A 20927-nucleotide genomic window follows, 5' to 3' on the forward strand; every position below is an offset into this window, starting at 1 on the left:
ATCCATTTCACAATGTAAGTAAACTAATTTATAATTTTTGGATCTTCAATGCACCGCATCAAAGTGAGAATAATAAATTTTTATTGACATTTTAAATTAGCAAGCGATCTTTGTGAAGGCAAAAAACGCATGCGTAAAATATTTCTTGGTCTTGATTTTTCTTAAAAACGGTAACCTTATTTCAAATGTCAGTAAAAATCCCTAACCGTCTTTGGTCGCTAGCGTTTTTCGATTGGTTGACAGAGTTAAGCGCTAGCATACTCCCAAAATAAAGCATAAGTATTTAATGGCATTGAATTGAACCTTCGTAAAAAGCAGTAAAAGCTGCCCTGATAGTGCTGCATTATAATTTGAACAGATTTTAATATCACTTCTTTAGATTTTTTTTTTAATTTTAATTTTATGGTAAAAACTTTTAGTTAGAAGTAAGTCACAAATATAAAAAGTTACGATTAACACTATAATTTTTATAAAGGTATAATATATCTTGAAATAAAGAATGATGTTAAAAACAAAGATTTAAGCATATTATTTATACAAATATTCTGCTCTTCTCTGTTTCATAAGAGAAAACATTTCGATTACTTTTTGCTTAAACTGATCCATATCCTGTAAATAATCTTTATGTATTGATAGTACAGCTAATGCATTCAACCGATCTTGACCTGTGGAATTTCTTAAAAGTATCTTAATTCTTTTTAAAGTACTAAAACACCGTTCAGCATCAACTGTAGACACAGGTGTGACCAAAACAATCTGTATCAACTTTGATACTTCAGAAAATGTTTCAATTAGGTTATTTTTATGCATAAATTGGGATAGGGCATTAATAGTGCCAATATCACAAAAAAAAGCATTTTCATACAAAACGGTTAATTCGGACATCAACTTAACTTCACTCAGCATTGGATAGTTAGAATATTTTTTATATGATTCCGAGAAAAATGTTGTCTGTTAAAATTGAAATTTTTCGGATCCAAAATTGAAAATAATTTAAATATTTCAATGCTTCTAAACCTGTCGCTAATTTCGAAAATAACTTTATCCCAAGCATCTTTAGCATCTTCTATAAGTAGTTCAATTGATGTGTTTCGTTTCATTTGGTTTTTAGGTATTTCTTTGCAATCGTTAAGAATCGATCTAGGAACATTATCAGTGATGCTATTTCGCACAAAGTTTATGGATAACTCAAATTTTTCAAAAGCTTTCTTGATTGTAATAGTGTTGCTGTTACTTGATTGCAATATATTGTAAAGTATATCAACATGTTTTAAAATTGAATAAAAAAAAGATAAAAAAAAGTTGAACTCTAAATCTTCCATACGTTTTTTGAACCCAACAGATTGCCACACGCTTGTATCATCCCATCCTTCATTGTTTATGATTTTATTAAAACATTCCACAATCTTTGTTTTGTTTTCTTTTATGCAAGTAACTATTTTTGAACGAAAATTCCATCGTGTTTCGCAAACTCTTGGTATCTGCTTAAAAGAAATTTCGCGAAGTAAATCATTTCGTTTTGGCGAGGATGTAAAGAACACGTCAAATCCACTTAGAATCCAGTTGAAAAAAATGTTCTTACTCGCTTATTCGACGAACAAACTTTTTTCAAAACTAAATTCAATTGGTGTGCATAGCAGTGAACATAATGGGCATTTGGGTAAACTTCTTTAATGAGACTTTGGACTCCATTCCTTAATCCACTCATAACTGCTGCACCTTCATAAGCCTGTGCAATTAATTTTTCTTTCAAACCAAAACAATTCAATTCTTCTTTTAATACATTTGTAAGACCCATAGCAGTTCTATCATTAACATCAATAAATGCTATAAATCTTTCAACTGGTTGATAACCTTTTAAATAACGCAAAATAATGACGAACTGAGAACGACAAGATACATCAGTTGTTTCATCTGCTTGCAAGGAAACAAATCTTGCTTTATCAATCTCACGTTTAATTTCTTTTATGTATACTTTATACATACATTCTAAAATGTCATTTTGGTTTGTTTTTGAAGTATTTTTTGTTATTTTTGAATTTTTAAGATGATCGCTAAACACACTATCTAATGTAGCTGTGTATGAAACCATATCTAAAAATACCCCTCGATTATTTGAGTCAATAGTTTCGTCATGTCCTCTTAAGGGCAATTTGTGTACACCACAAAATTTTATACAATCTATAATCCTCGATAATGTTTGTCTGTTTTTGTCAACTAATTCATTATGTTTTTTTATGCTAAGACTGTATCCTGCATCAATTGTCGATAAAATATATGTCTTTCCGAGCGTTTGAAACTGCAACGAATTATTTATATGTGTTTTAATGGATTCGTGTTTTTGTGTTCGCTCAGAGAGATGTTTCATATCTTTACAGCCATTTTCTGTCCACAAGCTCTCGCCACAAAACAAAACACAATAAAAACAAAACAACGAATTTTTTTCATCACTCACACTTAACCATGATTTTTTTTCAAACCATGCACAAAATGTTCGTGTTTTATTACCATCAACTTGAATTATACGAACACCTTTTGGTTGGCATACCCCAAGATTTTTGATTTCTAGTTTTTCTTGAAGGCCCAATGACGAGAATTGCTTAGCCAACAAACTATCAGTTTTGTTCATGTTAAATTACTTTTTTGATGAACCTAAATTATTGTAATAAGATAACTTTAAACTATATTGTAACTAGAATATGACTTTCGCATGGTTTAAAAATTTTTATCAACAGTAGTTCAGTCAAGAAGGTCACTTAATCTTAATTAACACTCGATAACATAATGAAGAATGTAACATTACATATACATTTAACTATCTCTAATTAATATTACATATTAATCAGAGATAGTTCACATAAAGTTTTCTGAGAATGACGAAAGGGTCAACAAAAACAAAAAAGAGACATTAAAAAATTTTTAAACATGTTTTTTAAAGAATTTTTTCATAATACAACATATATTTTACTTAATTAAATCCATAATTCTTAAATACAACATTTACAATGTTAGTCATAAATAATAGTAAACTTCATAAGATTATTTAAATTGTCAAAGATGCTTTAACGATTTTATGTAATAAAAGTAAAAACTTAATATCTGTTTGTAAGCATACACAACAATACATGAATATTTATACAGTTTAAGTTCTTTGGCTTTAGCTTTAACCCCCCAAAAAAAAACATTTCAATAAAATATTCTGATTCTTTTATTTCGATGGTAACAGTCAATGTCCAACATTTTAAAATAATCTAAACTTTGTATATATATTCAATTAGTGCCTTTTTGGAAGCAGTAATTGTTGAAGTTGTATTATGAAATGTAACAGTTCCACCAGTGGTAGAGTTTTTGTAATCGAAAAAAAATGTTATTTATATCTTCTGTTGTTTTAGCTGTTTGTACCTTTGTTGTATCAAAGTAATAATAATATTGAATTTTAATCTTTACTTGAAAATATAGTCTTTAAAACTTGTGCTTGATGCTTATCATCATGGTTGATATTGGCTCTGGTTCAGTGTCAACCTAATTGGCAACTTAAAAGATAGAATGACTAAACTGCCACCAAACAATGTAAAAAATTTTCAATGACTGATTCATTATGCAACAAAATATAATACATAAACTATTTGAAAAAAATAAACTTTAGCAATCCCTCATTGAGAAAAGAACAAGAATTTCAAAAGTGCAAACAGTTTGTAGCTCTTATTATATTTGTAGAAATGGCTAAGCTTTCTCGTGTCACAATATATAAACTTGCTAAACAATACACAAACCAAGGACATCATTAATATGGCTGAGTCACAATTTTTTTCCCTGTAAAAAAAAAAGAAAACAAGCTTTAAAATTTTTAAAAATAGATAAAACAATATATGCCTAAAAATTCTAGTTCACTAAACAAATTATAAAATGTATAAGATAGTTGATTATAAAAGAAATGCAAAACTTTTCCATGATATTTTAAAATCAATTTTCCAAACTAATCAATGAACTTAGAATTTCCAAACTTATAATTTTTATTATTCCTGTTTATAATTATAGAGTAAAATGAGTTGTCCTAGAAAATCTAGTTTCAGAAAATTATTAAAAATTAATTTCTTTCACCTAACTGTCTCCCAAATTTCTTTAAATGTTTATGCCAGATCAATATTTATACCAGTAATTTCTGTTACATTATTTTAAATATCATGTGTTTGCCATGTTTTTATTCCTATTAATTTATACTCCTAATAACTACTTGGTAAATATTTTATCTACATATCCAGTTTAAGAAACTAATGTTAATATTCACAGTAAAATTGCAATATTAACAGATGTATAATGTTTACAACATAATTTTTACAAATAAATGTTTACATTTAATATTAAAAAGTTTCCTAATATTACAGTACCTGATTGAGTCAACAAAACTTCTGACTTTTTGCAGCAGTAAATTCTTCCCTCTTAAAATTGAGAATTAAAAATGGTGGATAAAATTTTTGAACTTAGCGATGTTTTTAAGGTTCTTTTCTTCAAGGGCCAGTTCAATGAGGCCCTGCGGTGCGTTTTTTCGTCCCATCTGAAAGCACAACAAATTCTGCGCGCGCATCAAAAATAATATTACTTCAAACAAAATAAATAGGGCCAGTAAAAATCGGCCCAGACGTTGTTGGCAATAAATTAAAACAACGCTACAATACTTTGAATAAATTGCAAATAAACATATTACTTATAAATGAATATAGTTTAAAATTAGAACTAACTTAGAACTATTTATCTTTATAAAAGCTGTCTACAAATAGTTTAGGCTAATAGTTGCATATTTAGATATATATATATATACATAATTACATTACCAAATACTTTATCTTAAATAAATATAAGTGGGGCCGGGCCCCTATGGCCCCTATTGACGAGCCGCCATTGTATATATATATATATATATATATATATATATATATATATATATATATATATATATATATATATATATATATATATATAATTATTTGTTTCGCTTCATAACCTATTTATGCGATAATGAAGCGCAAGTAATATAAATCTTGGCTGGATTAAAGTAACTATAAACAGCTTACTAGGAAAGTTACTAGGAAAGTCTTGGCTGGATAAAGTTAATTATAAACAACTTACAAGGAACGTCATCTTCCTAATCTAAATATTTAAATTTTGTTTTCATTCCAACAAGCTTAAGCTTTGGACTTGCCACCTTGTACTGACATAGGTATATATATATACATATATACATCATTGGCTATAAATTAGAGCTCACTTTTTTTTTTTTAAAAAAAATCTTGTTCGATTGAAATTATTTTAAAAACTATTATACTTTTTCAATATTTTATTAGAATTAAATAATATGTATCATGTTTACTGTTTAATTGACATGTGGTTTGCTTAAAATTTATTTTGTACTCCTAATTATAAATAATTTGATAAAAACTACTATAAAATTTTTATTTTTTATGTTGGTCAAAAGTTAAGGCTCACTTCTTTATTTTTAAAACTTAAGTAATATATTCATGATTTTTTTCAATAATTTTTACTTTTTTATCATCTGCATTTACTATTTCTGATTTTTTTTTGTTTTTTTGTTTTAAATAGTCTTAATAAAAACAAGAATAAATTAAATAATAAAAAAGTTACAAAATGAGCAAAGAAACATAGCATGAAACTCTAATATCACGGTCGAGATTCTCTGAAAAAACACGCTGCGAATCAATTTTTCTTCGAAACCAAAGACTACCTCAACTTCAAATAGTAAATAAGTTAAATATTGTATATTCAATTATTGCACGTATTTTAAAACGTTTTAATGAAACAGGTGACATTAAGGATCGGCGACGATCTGGTCGGCCAGCAGTAACAGCACAAAGAGATGAACGTTTATTAATTCGTTTAATGAAACATGACAGAAAATTATCGTCAAGGATTCAATGCTATAAATTAAAATATACATCTGGAATAAAAGTGAGTTCAAGAACTGTTAGAAAATTTCTTCATTGAAATAATTATGTGGCGATCTGCATGCAAGAAGCCAAGACTTTTAAAGAAATAGCAAAAAGCAAGTATTGCATGGTGTAGTCAACATAAAAATTGGCCTGATTGGAAGTGGCAAAAAGTTATATTCTCTGACGAAATGAATGTTGAGGTAGATACGCCAAAATGCCGTGTTATGCTAAGGCGATCACCTTAAGAGAGATTTGATTTGAATTGTACATTAAAACGAACTAAGCAAGGTAGTGGGAGTATAGGCATTTGGCCCTGCATGGATTATGCAGGACTTGGATGCTATCAATTATTTGAAGGTAGACTTACTGCTGATAGATATATTGAAATTTTAGATAATTGCCTTCTTCCCTTAATTGATATATTTAAAGAAGAAAACAGTAATATCATATATTAACAAGATGGTGCGCCATGCCATGCAGCAAAAATATGCAAACAATGGTTTGTTGACAACTAAATATCGATAATGCATTGCCCTGCTAACAGCCCTGACTGAAATTGTATTGAAAATTTATGGTCATGGTTAGATCATCACCTTGGAAAAATTAAAAATTGAAATAAGGAAACTGCTTGACAATGTGCCTAAAGAAATAACTTAAAATCTAGTAAATTCGATGCCACAGAGAGTAAACCAATGCTTACATGTGAAAGGAAGTTCTACAAAATGTTGGAATGTTTTTTTTTATGGTTTTACATTTCTAAACTGTTGTTCTTATATATTATTTGAAATAACATTAACTTTTGTCCAAACTTTTTTTCAAAATAATATAACATGTTTCATTCTTTTCCATTTTTTGGTATCAAGACTATTATGTTTAAATAAGTTTTGCTTTCAATTCATTTTATTTTGAATAAATGTTTTATAATTTATGGCCAATGATGTATATATATATACACAGGCCCGGCTCATGGTTTTTTTTGTGTGTGTGATAAAAAAATTTGGCGCCTTTGAATTTTTTTCAATAAAGTACTAAAAAGCCATATTATAAGCAAAACCCGGCCACTAGTTTCTATGGTTTTATATTATTGTTAAAAGTAAAGCGAAACCATTGTCAATTTTTTTTATGTTTTCTAATTTATAACTGTCAAATTATTTTAAAATAGGTTTATAGTTTATAAACTATAATATTTTGATTATAATTTTAAGGCAAATTAAATTCATTTATGATAAAAAAAATTATACAACAAGAGTTGTGATTAAAACTTATTTCTTTATTAATCAAAAAAAAAAATTAACAAAAATTAAATAATCCAAGTAATAATAGTAGAAAAACGAAAGTAAAATTAATTAGAAAAACATGACAAAAAATATGTTTAAATAAAACATAAAAAATATTGCTTTAAATATTAAACTTTACTACTAACCCAGTGGGCAAAACGACGTCCGTGGGACGTCCGAAAGAGGTCCATTTTGGTCCTTGGGACGTCTCACGGGACGACTTAGGGACGTCCTCCAGACGTACCAAATCAAACGCTTTTCGTCCGTCCAACGGGGATCTAAAGAGACGTCCGTAGGACGACCTTGAAGGACGTCTATAGCACGTCCTACGGACGTTTTCTACAAGTCCTGGATCCCTATTCAGGCAGTTAAAAATACGTCTTCGGCACGTCCTAAAATCATTTTAAACATTTGTTGATTTCGAACATTTAATTTACTCTTAAGTGTAAGACTTGCAACTATAACCCTTATAACCCATGTAAGTGCTACTTTTATAAAAACATACATTATCCAGTATTAAATAGTTTAATTATATAAAACCTTACAAGATAAAATAATAGTATAATAATGCATTTATACAAAACATTTATTCTTATAAAGAAGAACTGTTTTGAATTCTGTTGGTTGTGTATACATGAGCTAGAATAAGAAAAATTAAAAAACGGTTTATGATTTAAAAAAATGTATTTACAAAATGAAAAAATAAAAGTAATCATAAATAATATTGCTTGTCTGATGTGAAACCACAAAGAAAGAACCAGTTTTATACGAGAAGATCCATTTATTAATTATGTAACTACAGGATTTCTCATTGCTTTATTTTGAATCGGTCGTTTTAAAATATCACCAATGTGATAATCTAATCGATCTTTATCTTCCTTGCTGCTGTTAAGTAGTGCACATACAACACAAAACATTAAAAATAAAAAGTCACAAGAAAGCCACTAAATCACAAATTTTAATACTAACATTTATTTGTGTTTTACATAAATAAAAATATAATTAATCTTCAAAATGTGCAAAAAAATGATTTTAAACTGATTTTAAATTGATTAAACACGCCTCTTTTTGATATATCGCTGATATTGCGCTATGATGACTATAACATTTTTTAAAATAGAAGCATATAGGAAAAATTGGCCTTAAATCAAAATGCTTGTAACAGAAGTTATACTCAAAAATAATTTAAACAACTTTCACACAATAAATTTATTACATTCATATACCTGTCAAACACAAATAGTGAAGTGTCTTTGAAAAAGAATGCTTGTTCTTTAAACCATACAGACAAAAGCCATTCTGTATTTTCCGTGACATAATTCCATCAAGAGCAAGCCTTACTGCAGTTCTTGCGTCTTTTCCTCCAATTTCTTTTATATGTTTTTTCTAAAGAAATTAGCCAAGACAGAAATTTAAAAAACTTGATTAAAAACATTAAGTGTAAAAATAACCAACAAAGAAATTAAATCAAAAATTTTAATAAATTTTTTTGTTTTTAAGCTATTCATGCAAAATAAAAAAAGTATTTTTTGAAAATAATTCATTTAATTTTAATACTTTGAAACGAAATTCTTAATTTATTATAATCTTAAACTATTACTTGAACAAGTATAAAAATTTATAAATCTGCAAGTGTTTAAAATAATTGTAACTTTTGGTAAGAATTGAAAACAACCTTCTTTTGAAAATATGCATTGTCTTTGAGTTTACTCTCTTCTGCCTCAAATTCTGCAATGCTTTGGAGCACTTCTAGACTGCCTGAATCATTATTTACTGCCATATCATTATCTCGAAGCAATCCAAGTGTTTCAGAAATTTTTTTTGATTTTCTTCTAATTTTGCTAGCCGCATAAGCACAGTGTATTGAAATTCTATAAGGAAATAGCCTTGCATTACCAAAATAATTTAATACTTAAGTTATAACCCATGAGGCATCATGATAGGGTAGAAAAAATCCAGAGGGCTATTGAATCTATAATGGGTTTGGGGACCGACTGGATGTGGCTGCAAGACATTGAAATATAAAACAATTGAATTTACTTTCTCAGTATTTATTATATTTTTCAATGTCATCTAAACCCCAACCCCAGACAATATCTTATTCTACATCATGTCTAATATCCACCTTATGGTATATAAAAATTACATAGAACAATAGAAAAAAATACTTTTAAGTGCTTACGTTTGGTAGATATCTCCTTAAAAGAGGTTCCACCATCAGTATATGTTTTAAATTTCCCACATGTATTTTTTGTTGATATTATTGGATTTACCGAAAAAGATACTCTTGTCGGTGATGGACATATTGCAAAAAACCTTTTAGAATCAGTTCCTAAAAAAAAAAATTTTAAAATATGTTTATATATTGGAACAAGTTAAGGAAATAAAACTTTATATCAAAAACAAAATTTTAAAAAGTTTATCAAAAATTAAGTTAATACTAAGTGACTTTAACCCGAACAAAGAAATCTGGTTGGGTTAGAGAAAAAAAAAATCGAACATAACACGTGCCTCTGTTGGTTACTATTATCAAAAAATTAATTTCTCAAATAGTGGGAGATATCTTTACAAGCAGCTAAAGATAGCAAATAATTTGCTTAAAGTAATTAAGACATACACTAAAGTAATTTTTCACCTTTTGAGCTACTTGTTGGTGTATGGAAGTTGGAAGTTTCCAGTTGTGGAAATTGAGATAAGGTATCTTCTTCTGATATTAGGGCCATTGATCGCTTGCGTTTTATAACTGGACTTGCAACACATTTATCTATTTAAAAAAATTGATTGTGTTTTTTTTATAAAAAAAACAACAAAAAACTCAAAAAAAGCATTATAAAAGTGAACTAAATAAATTCAATAACTTTTTGCATTATATTTTATTATTATAACAAAATTAAAAACAAAACGCTCTGGAAACAAAATTATAAACACTTGGTCTTATGCAGCGGCCCAGTTCATGGTGGTTCGGGTTAAAAGGTTTAGAAAGGATTGTAACCACAATTATAAAAAGTATAACAAAATGCCTATTTGACTGTAGTGGTCTCCTCAGTCTTAAGGTTGCAAATTTCATAAAAACAAACAAATAATAATAGTTTCTACATGTCCGATAGAGTAGGGCAGTAATTATGTTTTTGCCAACATTTCAGAAAAATTATAATGAAATATGGATCATAATTTATCAGCATATTTGGATAACACGAAAATTATTATGAACTTTTAATTAATAAAATAAATTAACAAAACAATTTTTTCTTCCATTTCTGAATCACTTTTTTCAGAGTCAACTTCTGTATCATTCTCTGTAGTTGACAAAAAACTTATCATATCTTGCGCTACTGATTTGAACCCAGATTCCAATAAAACTTTCACTATCACCAAATTTGTCCAGTTGCTCTCAGGAGTAGACCATCGAGAAATATAGAAACTTAACAATTTGTGTTTTGGTGGCCAGTACAGAATCATATTTTCTAAATCCACCCAAGGACATGGCGCAACAGTTTTCACTTCTTGGTTGTTTTCAATAATAACCAGAGCTGACCATAGTTGACTAAAAGATATATTGGTAAAAAAATAAAACAAAAATATTCATATATTGCTAAGAACATGTTTATCATTGTTTCATATAATACACAGAGAAAAATATTCCTTTATTAAACTAAACATACTAATGATAAAAAAAAAATAGTCTAATAGGTAATATATTCACATTAAATTTGTTATTATCAAAAACAGAATAACTTCATAGTAACTTTCTTAAAACTATCAAAAAGTATTTGATATAAGTTATAAATAATTTAGTGGTATATTTATTTGTCCTAAATTATAATAAATACTAAAAATATTTGCTTAAAACTCTATTTTGCAAGGCAGTTCCTGCATGCAATTCATAACTATTATGAGTAGGGGTGTCCGGATAGGTTATCCGGCCGGATATCCGGGTCGGATTTGTATATTATCCGGTATCCGGTATCCGGCCGGATAATAAAATTATCCGGTTGGCTATACCGGATACTTCATGTTTATCAATAATAAGAAAAAAAATTATATAAGCTATTGCTGCAGTCTTAAAGATACACATTTTAACCATGATCAAATCCTTTGGTAATTGCCAGAATGACAGAACCTAGAACACAAACTTTAATGTGTTCATCTTTTTGAATAATCAAATAATTAATCTAAATTAAATTTTTAAAAAATGATTAAATAAAATATCATTCAAATTGAATTAAGAACTAACTGTACACAAGAACTACAGATTTTATCACTCATTTGTAAATTTATTTGCATTATGATGTATAAACAACAACATTCCTCCGCGTTGAGGTAACAGCCTTGATCGCTTTTTCTCATAAATATTTCCATATTCAGAAAACAATCTCTCTGAAAATACAGAAGATGCTGGTGGTGCTAATAATTTAAGGGCTAAATCTTTTAGGAGCGGAAACTTTTCTTCATATTTCCAATAATTTTAAGCATCATTGTTTTTATCTATAATAGATTGATTAAAGAAAACATCAACTTCTTGAGCAGCTTGTACAAGAGAGACTTGATCTGAGTTTATATGACCATCATTTTCTGAAAAATAATTACAAATGAAATTACAAAATAGGAATTTTGTAATTATATTTTATGAAATAAGATAAAATTGGCAAAGCAATTTTCATAAACAACTTACAAAACTTTTAGAAGTATTAAATAAATATAACACTAACATCTGTTGTCGATAATATACAGTAATATGTTATAATAAAATAATAATTAAATGAATTTTGATAATAATAATAATAATAATAAAAATTGATATTCTTATTTAGTTTTTGATAATAATAATAACAATTGATATTCTTATTTAGTTTTTAAGTACTATTAAACGACAAGTTTGTTGTAAAATTTCTTACAAACAGAAAAAAGTTCTTACCTCCATTTCCTTCATATTCCGCAAGTTCTAAAAAGCAAGAATCAAAGTCATTCTCTGTCAAATCAACTTTCTTTTTTTGGCTCTTGGTGTAAAATTATTGGAACAAGTAGCAATATTAATAACTTCTGGTGAAAGTTCATTTTTATTTCATTGATTTTTCACTACAGCCTCTAATAGCATTGATCTTGCTTGCTCTCTTTTATCAATAGGAAGAAATTTGAGCTTGTAACGAGGATCAATAATGGTGGATAAAACATATCTCTCATCATTTGTAATATCTAGATTATCTTGAGAAAAGAATCTCTTATTTAAAGATGCTAAAAGATGTTTCGTTATTTGAACTGTATCATCTTTTTGATCAACTTTTAATAAAAATCTTTGTAAAGTACATATATTTTGAAAAACTGTTGACAAACTACAAATATCAGAACTCATAAACTTAGTAAGTTCATAAAAAGGTTTCAAAATATGCAATAGACCTTCAATGAATTTCCAATCATTTGATGTGAATGTTGGCAGCTCATTATGATCAGCTAAATATATTTGAACTGCTCTTTTAAGTTTCTGAAGTCGTTCTAACATTAAGTATGCACTATTCCAACGAGTGGGGACATCATGCACTAAAAGTAGAGGTGTTTCATTTTGTTGTTGTTGTAATAACTTAAATTCTGTACATGCCTTTGATGAATGATTAAAATAGCCTGCTATCCTACGTGCTTTAGCTAACAAATCTATTACTAATCTTTGGGATAAAACTGCATCCTTAATCACAAGCTGTAATAAATGAATTGTGCAATGAACTGATGTTATTTGAGCAAGTTTACTTCCTAGAGACATGTTTGCAGCACCATCTTTAACTAAAAGATGTCTTCTTTTTGAATTAATTTCCCAGCTTTCTAACATATTGATGAATTTCCCAGCTATATTTATTCCTGTGTGAGATTCTGGAAAATGTGAAGCATAGAGTACAGCATGTTTGCGTTCAAAAGTATTTTTTATCCAGTGTCCTGATAAAGAAATAAATGTTTCATTAGATGAGGAACAAGTCCAAATATCAGAAGTGAAACTTATGGACTGTGCTTTTGTAATTTCATTAAAAACTTTCTTCTTTATATCATAATACAATTTAGGAAGAGCATTCTCTGAAAAAAAATGTCTGCTTGGGATTAAATACCTAGGCTGTAAATGAGCCATTAAACCAATAAATCCATCATCTTCAGTAACACTGAATGGTTGGTTATCTAAAGCGATCATCTAGGCTATTTTTTTATGTATTTGCTTTGACTTTTCATTATTAATATCCCATATCCTTTTTGATAAAATACTATCTTCAATAGACATTTGTTTTTTCATTTCACACATTTTCTTTAAAATTATCATGCTACCTTTTGAACGTTCTTGTGCAATTGAAGATGCTGAAGGTTCAATATTATTTTCTCTTTCCTCTTCATATAGTTTTAAATGAAACTTTTTGGCGTGATTGTGCAGTGGAGTTGTAGAAAACGATTTTTGACCAGAATTATTAGATCCCCTGCTTATCTGCTTTCCACATGGAATGCAAATTGCTATTGATTCAGAAGGATCATTTATTTTAAAAAGCTTCCAAACAAAACTTGTCATTGTAGAATCTTTACCGTTGTGATATTTTGGAATAATTGGCTTAAAAAAGTACCTGTTATAGGTTTTGTAAATAAAAATTATCCGGCCGGATATCCGGCCGGATAATTTTAAGATATCCCGTTATCCGGTATCCGGCCGGATATTTAAAACAAGCTATCCGGGACACCCCTAATTATGAGCAAAATATTTAAATTATTGTTTTAAGTTTGAATAAAACCAATAGATAAATAGTCTTATAAATACTGTTGTTAGATGCGTAATCATTAAAAAAACAATGATATCAATATTTTTTAAAAAACTTTGTTTATAACATTATTTAATAATGAAATTGTAGACTCTTATATTCTTATACTTATTTCAATTTTTCAGAAAATAACCATAAACTGATCTTGACTAAAATTACAATATATATATATATATATATATATATATATATATATATATATATATATATATATATATATATATATATATATATATATATATATATATATATATATATATATATATATATATATATATATATTGTAATTTTAGTCAATTTATATACAACAGTATCTGCAAAAAAATGTTTCATTGAGCTTTTTAAACTAATTTAAAGATCTTCTAGAAGAGGAATTACAATGTAACCACTCTTGTATGGTAAACTCACACATTTTCTAATCAAATCTGATTTCTATTTTCTGCAATAAATAAAGTGAACATTTTTTTTCACATTATAAATGTTTAATTCTTTTGAATCAATAAAACAATGGAAAAAGGATTCAAGATGTAAATCATTATAAAACCGGCATTTGTAGCTTCCATCATTTCTTTTTTCAGTAATATATACAACACCATTGTTAACCAAAAAGCAGGAATCCTTAATTCCTACATTGATCTTTGATGAAAAAACCTCTTTCAAACAGGATACATCTTTAAGCTCACTAAGCCTATTTGCAATCTGGGAAACTGGGATATGCTTACCACATACAAGACGCTTCAACTTTTGTAAATAATTTTCAAACTGGAATGCAGAAACATCATGTAGATTAGAGCTAAAATGCTCTACATCATCAGTGATGTGTAATAATGAATGTACATTATACACAACAAAAGTATTACCATAATAATGCTTTGCATTATTTACAAAATAACAAATTAATTCTTTAGCTGAAGACAAATCTTCAAGACACTTGACACTCTTTTCACATAGCATTCTAATGGCCAGAGATAAACTTAAAAAATGCTTATAACATTCTTTGCTGAGAATATCTTTTAAAACAACTATGCCAGTGTAAAGAAGAAAACTTCTTTACTCAGTCGCTTTCCATCTGTCCAATTCTGAAAGAGACCTTGGTTGACGAACAAAGTCAGTAGGCAATATGCCGTTCAAAGCAACTAAACGATCAGACAAAACATTTTGCTGTACAGAGGATAGACGCCCTTCAAAAACACCTTTAAATGTTCCTTTATAAAAATATAAAATTCGTCGCATGATTCCAAGACAATCAAGGTTCATGTAATCAAGTGAAAAGTCTTTTATAATATTAAATGGCAGTTCAACCAAAGGTGACTGATTTAACTGATGACACTTACCATTGTTGTCAGACTAACAAAATTTGTTATCCCGAAACAACTCATTTGTACGCAAAACAACATCTTCTTGGTCATTAAACACAATTCGGTGATCTTTACTTGAACCTTTTATGGTACATCTCTCACATGAAAAATACCCTGTGTGTTGTACAATACTTTTTAACATAGATCTAGCAGGTGCATCACATGTAAAACAAAATATAGATATCTCATAGTGATTGCCATTTATTTGAACTGGTTTAGCAACTAGTTCTTTTAACTCTTATGAAATCAAATAGAAGAATTTTAACATTTGGTTTTTTGTTACCACCAAAAATCCCAACAACAAAAGGATTAAAAAACCCAAATTGGACCAAAATCGGCCAAAGTTGATAGGAGCTTGATTTCCATAATGGGATTCCATCAATATTTATTTTCAGATTTATTTTTTTTGAATTATGATTATGAAGAGTTAAAACTCTCTCTAAATTGCTTTTTATGCCAAAATAAATATATTTTCCATCATTATTTTTCAATTGAATGATATTTGATTGTTTTGTGCCTAATAAGGTACGGGAATCTTTTGGCAAGGAACAACCTTTTTCAACAAAAATTTGGATCAAATCGTTTATACGTTGTTTTGTTAAAGAGTGTTTTAAAGCTAAAGATTTTATATCTCCCCAAAGTTTTTTTTGAAATTGATATTCATCATCTAACATGGAACTATTTGAGCTATTTTCACAAACTAAATCTGAACACAAACCACTAACATTTTCAAAATCAACATCATTAACATTATTTGTTTGTGAAGAAACACCTTCAGATTCAGATAAATTATATTGAAGAGGAAATGAATTATATGAACACGAATCAATAACATTTTCTAACTCAGTATTACTAACTTTTTCCAAAGAAAAACTTTTCGATTCAGATATTTTACTTGCATCACACAAAATATTATTCTGGTTCACAAAAGATTCTATCACACTGATATCATTTTTTGATCCAGCCTCATTTGACAACATAACTACAGAATTCCTTTGATTACGCCAACTTCTGTACCTTTTCCTTAGAAAAAAGCAAAACACATAAGATATATATACATATGCAATTTTAAAATTTATTAGACAAATGCGTCTAGGTAATAAGTGAAAATGAGTTCAACATGAATTATTATAGCACTTGCCTAAGCAAACCAAAGAGAATTAGCCAAAACAAAACAAAAACAAGATGCAAGCTATCCAGGTAGAAAGAATATATTATTACGTTGACTACGTATAGTTAATTTTTAGATAAGAATAAGTATATGTAGTCTTTATATTCTTTCTACATGGACTGTAATCTGTAAGCTTAATGCAGTCTACTTAGAATTCTAAGTTTATTAATTATTATTAACTTATTAATAACTAATAAACTTAGATTTATATTAATAATTAAAATAAATAATTATTTTTTACGTAGACTACATATAAGATGTTCTTATTAATAAAAGTATTCTTATTCATAAGAATAACTACATATCTCTTATTCGAATAAGAGAAATGTAGTCTATATTGGCAATATATTAGTAGCATTATTATTTCTATATATTGATATATGTAGCAGCTGCAAATAGCCTTACGTAGCAGTTAAAATATAAACTAACTTTATTTAAAAGAAAGAATTAATGAAAGTTACCTCGCTTTTTTCTCTAAATTAATTTTTCTTTGACTTTTTGTCGACATGATAAATTTACGATGTTACGAAGTTATAAGTTAAGTTAATGAAATTTCATAAAAGAAAAAGGACTGCACATTCAAGTAAAATCCGTTGTTTCGTAAATCCTGGGGACGAATACAATTATTTAAAAAGGGACGTCCTGGGGACGCTCGTTTTTATATTATTTAATTAAGAAATGAAAGGACGTCCTTAGGACGTTATATATGCGTACCGGGACGGACTGACTTAAATGTAACGTGCGTAGGACGTCCTGCGGACGACGCATGCCCACTGGGAAGGGATTCGCCTGGCTTTGATTTTAGCAAAACATTACGCAACAGATCTAGGTTAATAGATTTGGCAATGTCCGATTTTATGGAGATTATTGCCAAACCATTCAATTCTTTTTTCCCATAGTTGATTGCTGGTAAGTTTTTTTTATCATTTTTAATTTAGAAAAAGTTCTTTCACCTTTAGCAACAGAAACGGGCAAAGTTAATAGCACTCTTAATGCAATCAGTGCATTTGGAAAGAGTTCTTCAACGTTGTTATTATAAATCCATTTCAAAATGTTTTCTGGGTTAGTATCATCTTCAATTTTTCGAGACAACAACTTCAGCTCAATTTGTAATTCGTTTGCGTCAAAATCTTTGCTTTCTTTATGAGTTAATGTTGTTTCTAATAATTTACATTTATCTATGAGTTCATTGTTCTCCATTTCATCTCATTTTTTAATATCATACAAAAGTTCAAAAGGTAGCATAAAACTTGAAAATGATTCAAAACGTTCTTTCATTGAAGAAATTGCTATTGTAAATAATACGTCGAAAAATTTCTTTTTGAATTTCATTTTAGGATTAATGGGCTCGGGTGCTTCAGGCTCCTCTCCAAAAAAAAGTGTTCTTTTTCGGATCCGATTTTCTACCTCAGGCCTAAAATCGTTAGTTAAATCCGCATCTATAGCGCATACTTTAGCTTCTGAAATATATTTAGCGAAAGAAACTTCGGAATTACGAGAAATCAAAAGTTCAGTTGTTTTTTTTAACACACTACCTGCTGATCTCACATCTATGCTCTGTGATTGTAATAATTTGCTCGTACAATTTATTTCTGATAAAACATATTGCCAGATTATTAGACCACAAATAATTTCAAAACTGTCTAATTTTAATGCGATTGATTCAGCTGTTATGGGTGTAAGTGCATCTTTTTCCGATTGAACGACTTCTTTTAACGCTGAATAAATGCCTTTCAATCCGCTTTTCAAAGCACTTACGGCATTAACATAGATTTCCCATCGAGTATCACTTAATGATTTCACTGTCAATTTACAACACATGGATATGAAAATATGCCAACGCTTTGGCGATCTTGAGAAAAAGTTGTAAATTGTTTGGATGGTTGATAAAAGATTAATAATTTCAATAGCTCCTTTTACTGCATCAACAACGACTAAATTTAAGGAGTGGCAGACACATGCAATGAAGAAAACCCTTGGATTTATGTTAGTAATATGAGCCTGAACACCTTTTATTTTTCCACGCATATTGGCTCTATTATCGTAGCCTTGACCACGAAGATTCATAATTGATAAGCCATTTTGTGTCAAAAAAATTAACATTTCTTCGGTCATCTTCGCTCCGGTTGAATCCAAAATGTTAATAAATTCCAAAAAACTTTCTTTAACTTCCACACAGCATTATTACTTTCGGTTGATTTTGTTATGTGGACGTAACGCAGAACAATTGAAATTTGTTCTTTATGGTTGGTATCAGGTGTACAGTCTACAATAACGGAAAAATACGTTGCATTTTTTACCATTTCCAAAATATTATCATTTGTAGCTTTAGCGATCAATAAAATAATTTCTTGCTGGATATTTTTTCCCAAGTAATGAGGCTTTTTTGGATTTTCTACTGCTCGTTTAACATGTTTCTCTAACACCGGATCAAACTTTGAAAACAACTCAACAATTTTAAAAAATTTACCATTATTTTCGGTGAATATTCTGTCTGAAGTTCCTCTAAATGCAATATTTTCTGAGGCCATGATTAAAATAATGGAGATTATTCGCTTGAGCACTAATTCCCAGTGTTCTACTTCACTTAAGTATAATTTATTAGCTAGACAATCAACGGCTTGACCACAAGAAAGCCGTTTTTTAACCTCAATCCACTTTCCATAGCAGTGAAAACGCTCAGTACTTTGCTCATGTCTTTTTAAAATTATTCTTATGTGGCCCCAATCATTTGTTCCTCCTTTTGCTAAGGCAAATTCATCGCTACTAAATATTTTACAACAAAAACAGAATACCCGATCTACTTTAGATGAATATACAAGCCAGTTTCATTAAATAATTTACCATTTGCTGTTTTTCGATGAAAATGTATTTTGTTAAATGATCGACCCAAACTGTCTTTTGGGTACTGGTTAATATTAGCTTGTATTGGACCTTTGGAAGCTATATTTTGAATTTGGAAATTCTGCCAGTTTTCTGGCCAATCAGATATATTACAAAAATCATTACAGCTAGATATATTCTCAGTACTTTTTTCTACCTCATTATTTAAACATTCATCTTGATTAGCTGTACTAGTGCTAGACTTTAATTCAACATTAACGCCTGTGTGCATTGCACACGCCGAACACGCTTCAAGCCGTACATCATCAATCCTCATCTTCTGTTTGAAACATTAACATCGCGTGGCAAGTTTCATAGCTGCCAGCTTCAAGAATATATTCTATCAGTTTAAACTCTTGCCAGCCAGCCTCAGGTTCTGCCCATGCAGATAGATAGATGCCAACAGTTTTGCGTCCTCGTGGTGGATAAAACACAATACTTTTACATGGGTCAACCCAATGAGAAGGCACAACAGTTTTTGTATATGCCCCAACTTCTTTAATAACAATTGTGCTGAACAATCTGAAATAAACGAAGTTGAATTTTCTACATGGAACACACTTCATTGGCACATCAAAACTAAAAAACTAACAAGCTTTTCTTAAGCAATTACTGTATACTTAACAAAAATATTTATAACAGTTATATCAGATAAATTTAGTTCTGAAAATTGAATGTTTCCAAAATTTTTTTAGAAAAGTACACAATTCATGGCTATAAATCAATTTATTTAATTACAAGTATAACTAAAATTTAACATCATTCAATAATAAGATAACTATATGATCAGTTTTAAATGGTAAACACAAACATTTCCGCAATAACTTGTTTTTAATGATTTTACTCATACAAACATGGTTTGCTCTAATACAACAAATATTAACACTCTTAGACTCAACAAAATCGTCAAAAAAATTGTCCAATCTTTCCTTCTCTAAAACATTACAAACAACCCAGCGAACACAACCTATTGGGGAAACATATTCCCATTGGGATCCCAACGGTTTTTGGTATTGGTTTCTAGATGGGAACCAATCGGGTAACGCAATGGGATACACCGATCGGGGCCCAGATTGATCCCTATCACTTTTTAATATTAAATCTATATACTATGTTGGTTAAGTCTAAGTACCTACGAATATGACCGATCGGGAAAACAGTAATAATTATCAAAAGGAGAGCAAGATATTTCTGTCCTTTTTTAAATATATATATATATATATATATATATATATATATATATATATATATATATATATATATATATATATATATATATATATATATATATATATATATATATATATATAAAGAAAAAAGTTTAACTTTGATTGTCTTTTCTTTTAATAAATAAAACTACAAAAACACTTTTTTTAATAAATAGTAACTACTTAAAAATGAAATAACAGGTTAGTGGTTTCTTTTTCATATAAATAAAAAAGTTTTGAAAAAAACTCCGTAATTAAACTGGTTGATGCTGTAATTTTTTTCTTCCACCTTTTCCTCTATCACGA

The 20927-nt window shown here is 28.6% G+C and overlaps 2 protein-coding genes and 2 pseudogenes across 2 annotated transcripts; all 4 read right to left on the reverse strand.

The window, feature by feature from the left end:
- LOC149876263 (uncharacterized) overlaps positions 1-19935 on the reverse strand; it is a 45334-nt pseudogene extending 25399 nt beyond the window's left edge.
- Positions 3543-12143, reverse strand: LOC149876267 (uncharacterized; annotated as a pseudogene).
- On the reverse strand, positions 11537-13507 carry LOC149876268 (zinc finger BED domain-containing protein 4-like). The gene is made up of 2 exons (XM_090075618.1): positions 12138-13507; positions 11537-11794 (listed from the first exon to the last, which is right to left on the reverse strand). The coding sequence occupies exon 1, from the start codon at positions 13389-13391 to the stop codon at positions 12285-12287; it is 1107 nt and encodes a 368-aa protein (XP_089931744.1). The 5' UTR covers positions 13392-13507; the 3' UTR covers positions 11537-11794; positions 12138-12284.
- LOC149876269 (uncharacterized) lies at positions 15498-16209 on the reverse strand. Its single transcript, XM_090075639.1, has one exon. It carries the CDS (start codon positions 16031-16033, stop codon positions 15575-15577), a length of 459 nt encoding a protein of 152 aa, XP_089931765.1. The 5' UTR covers positions 16034-16209; the 3' UTR covers positions 15498-15574.
- Positions 19936-20927: the final 992 nt, after the last annotated feature.

This window comes from Hydra viridissima, unplaced genomic scaffold (genome assembly GCF_058129835.1).
Source record: "Hydra viridissima isolate aposymbiotic clone 2 unplaced genomic scaffold, HvirCarnegie_v1 scaffold_23, whole genome shotgun sequence".
Taxonomy (NCBI): domain Eukaryota; kingdom Metazoa; phylum Cnidaria; class Hydrozoa; order Anthoathecata; family Hydridae; genus Hydra; species Hydra viridissima.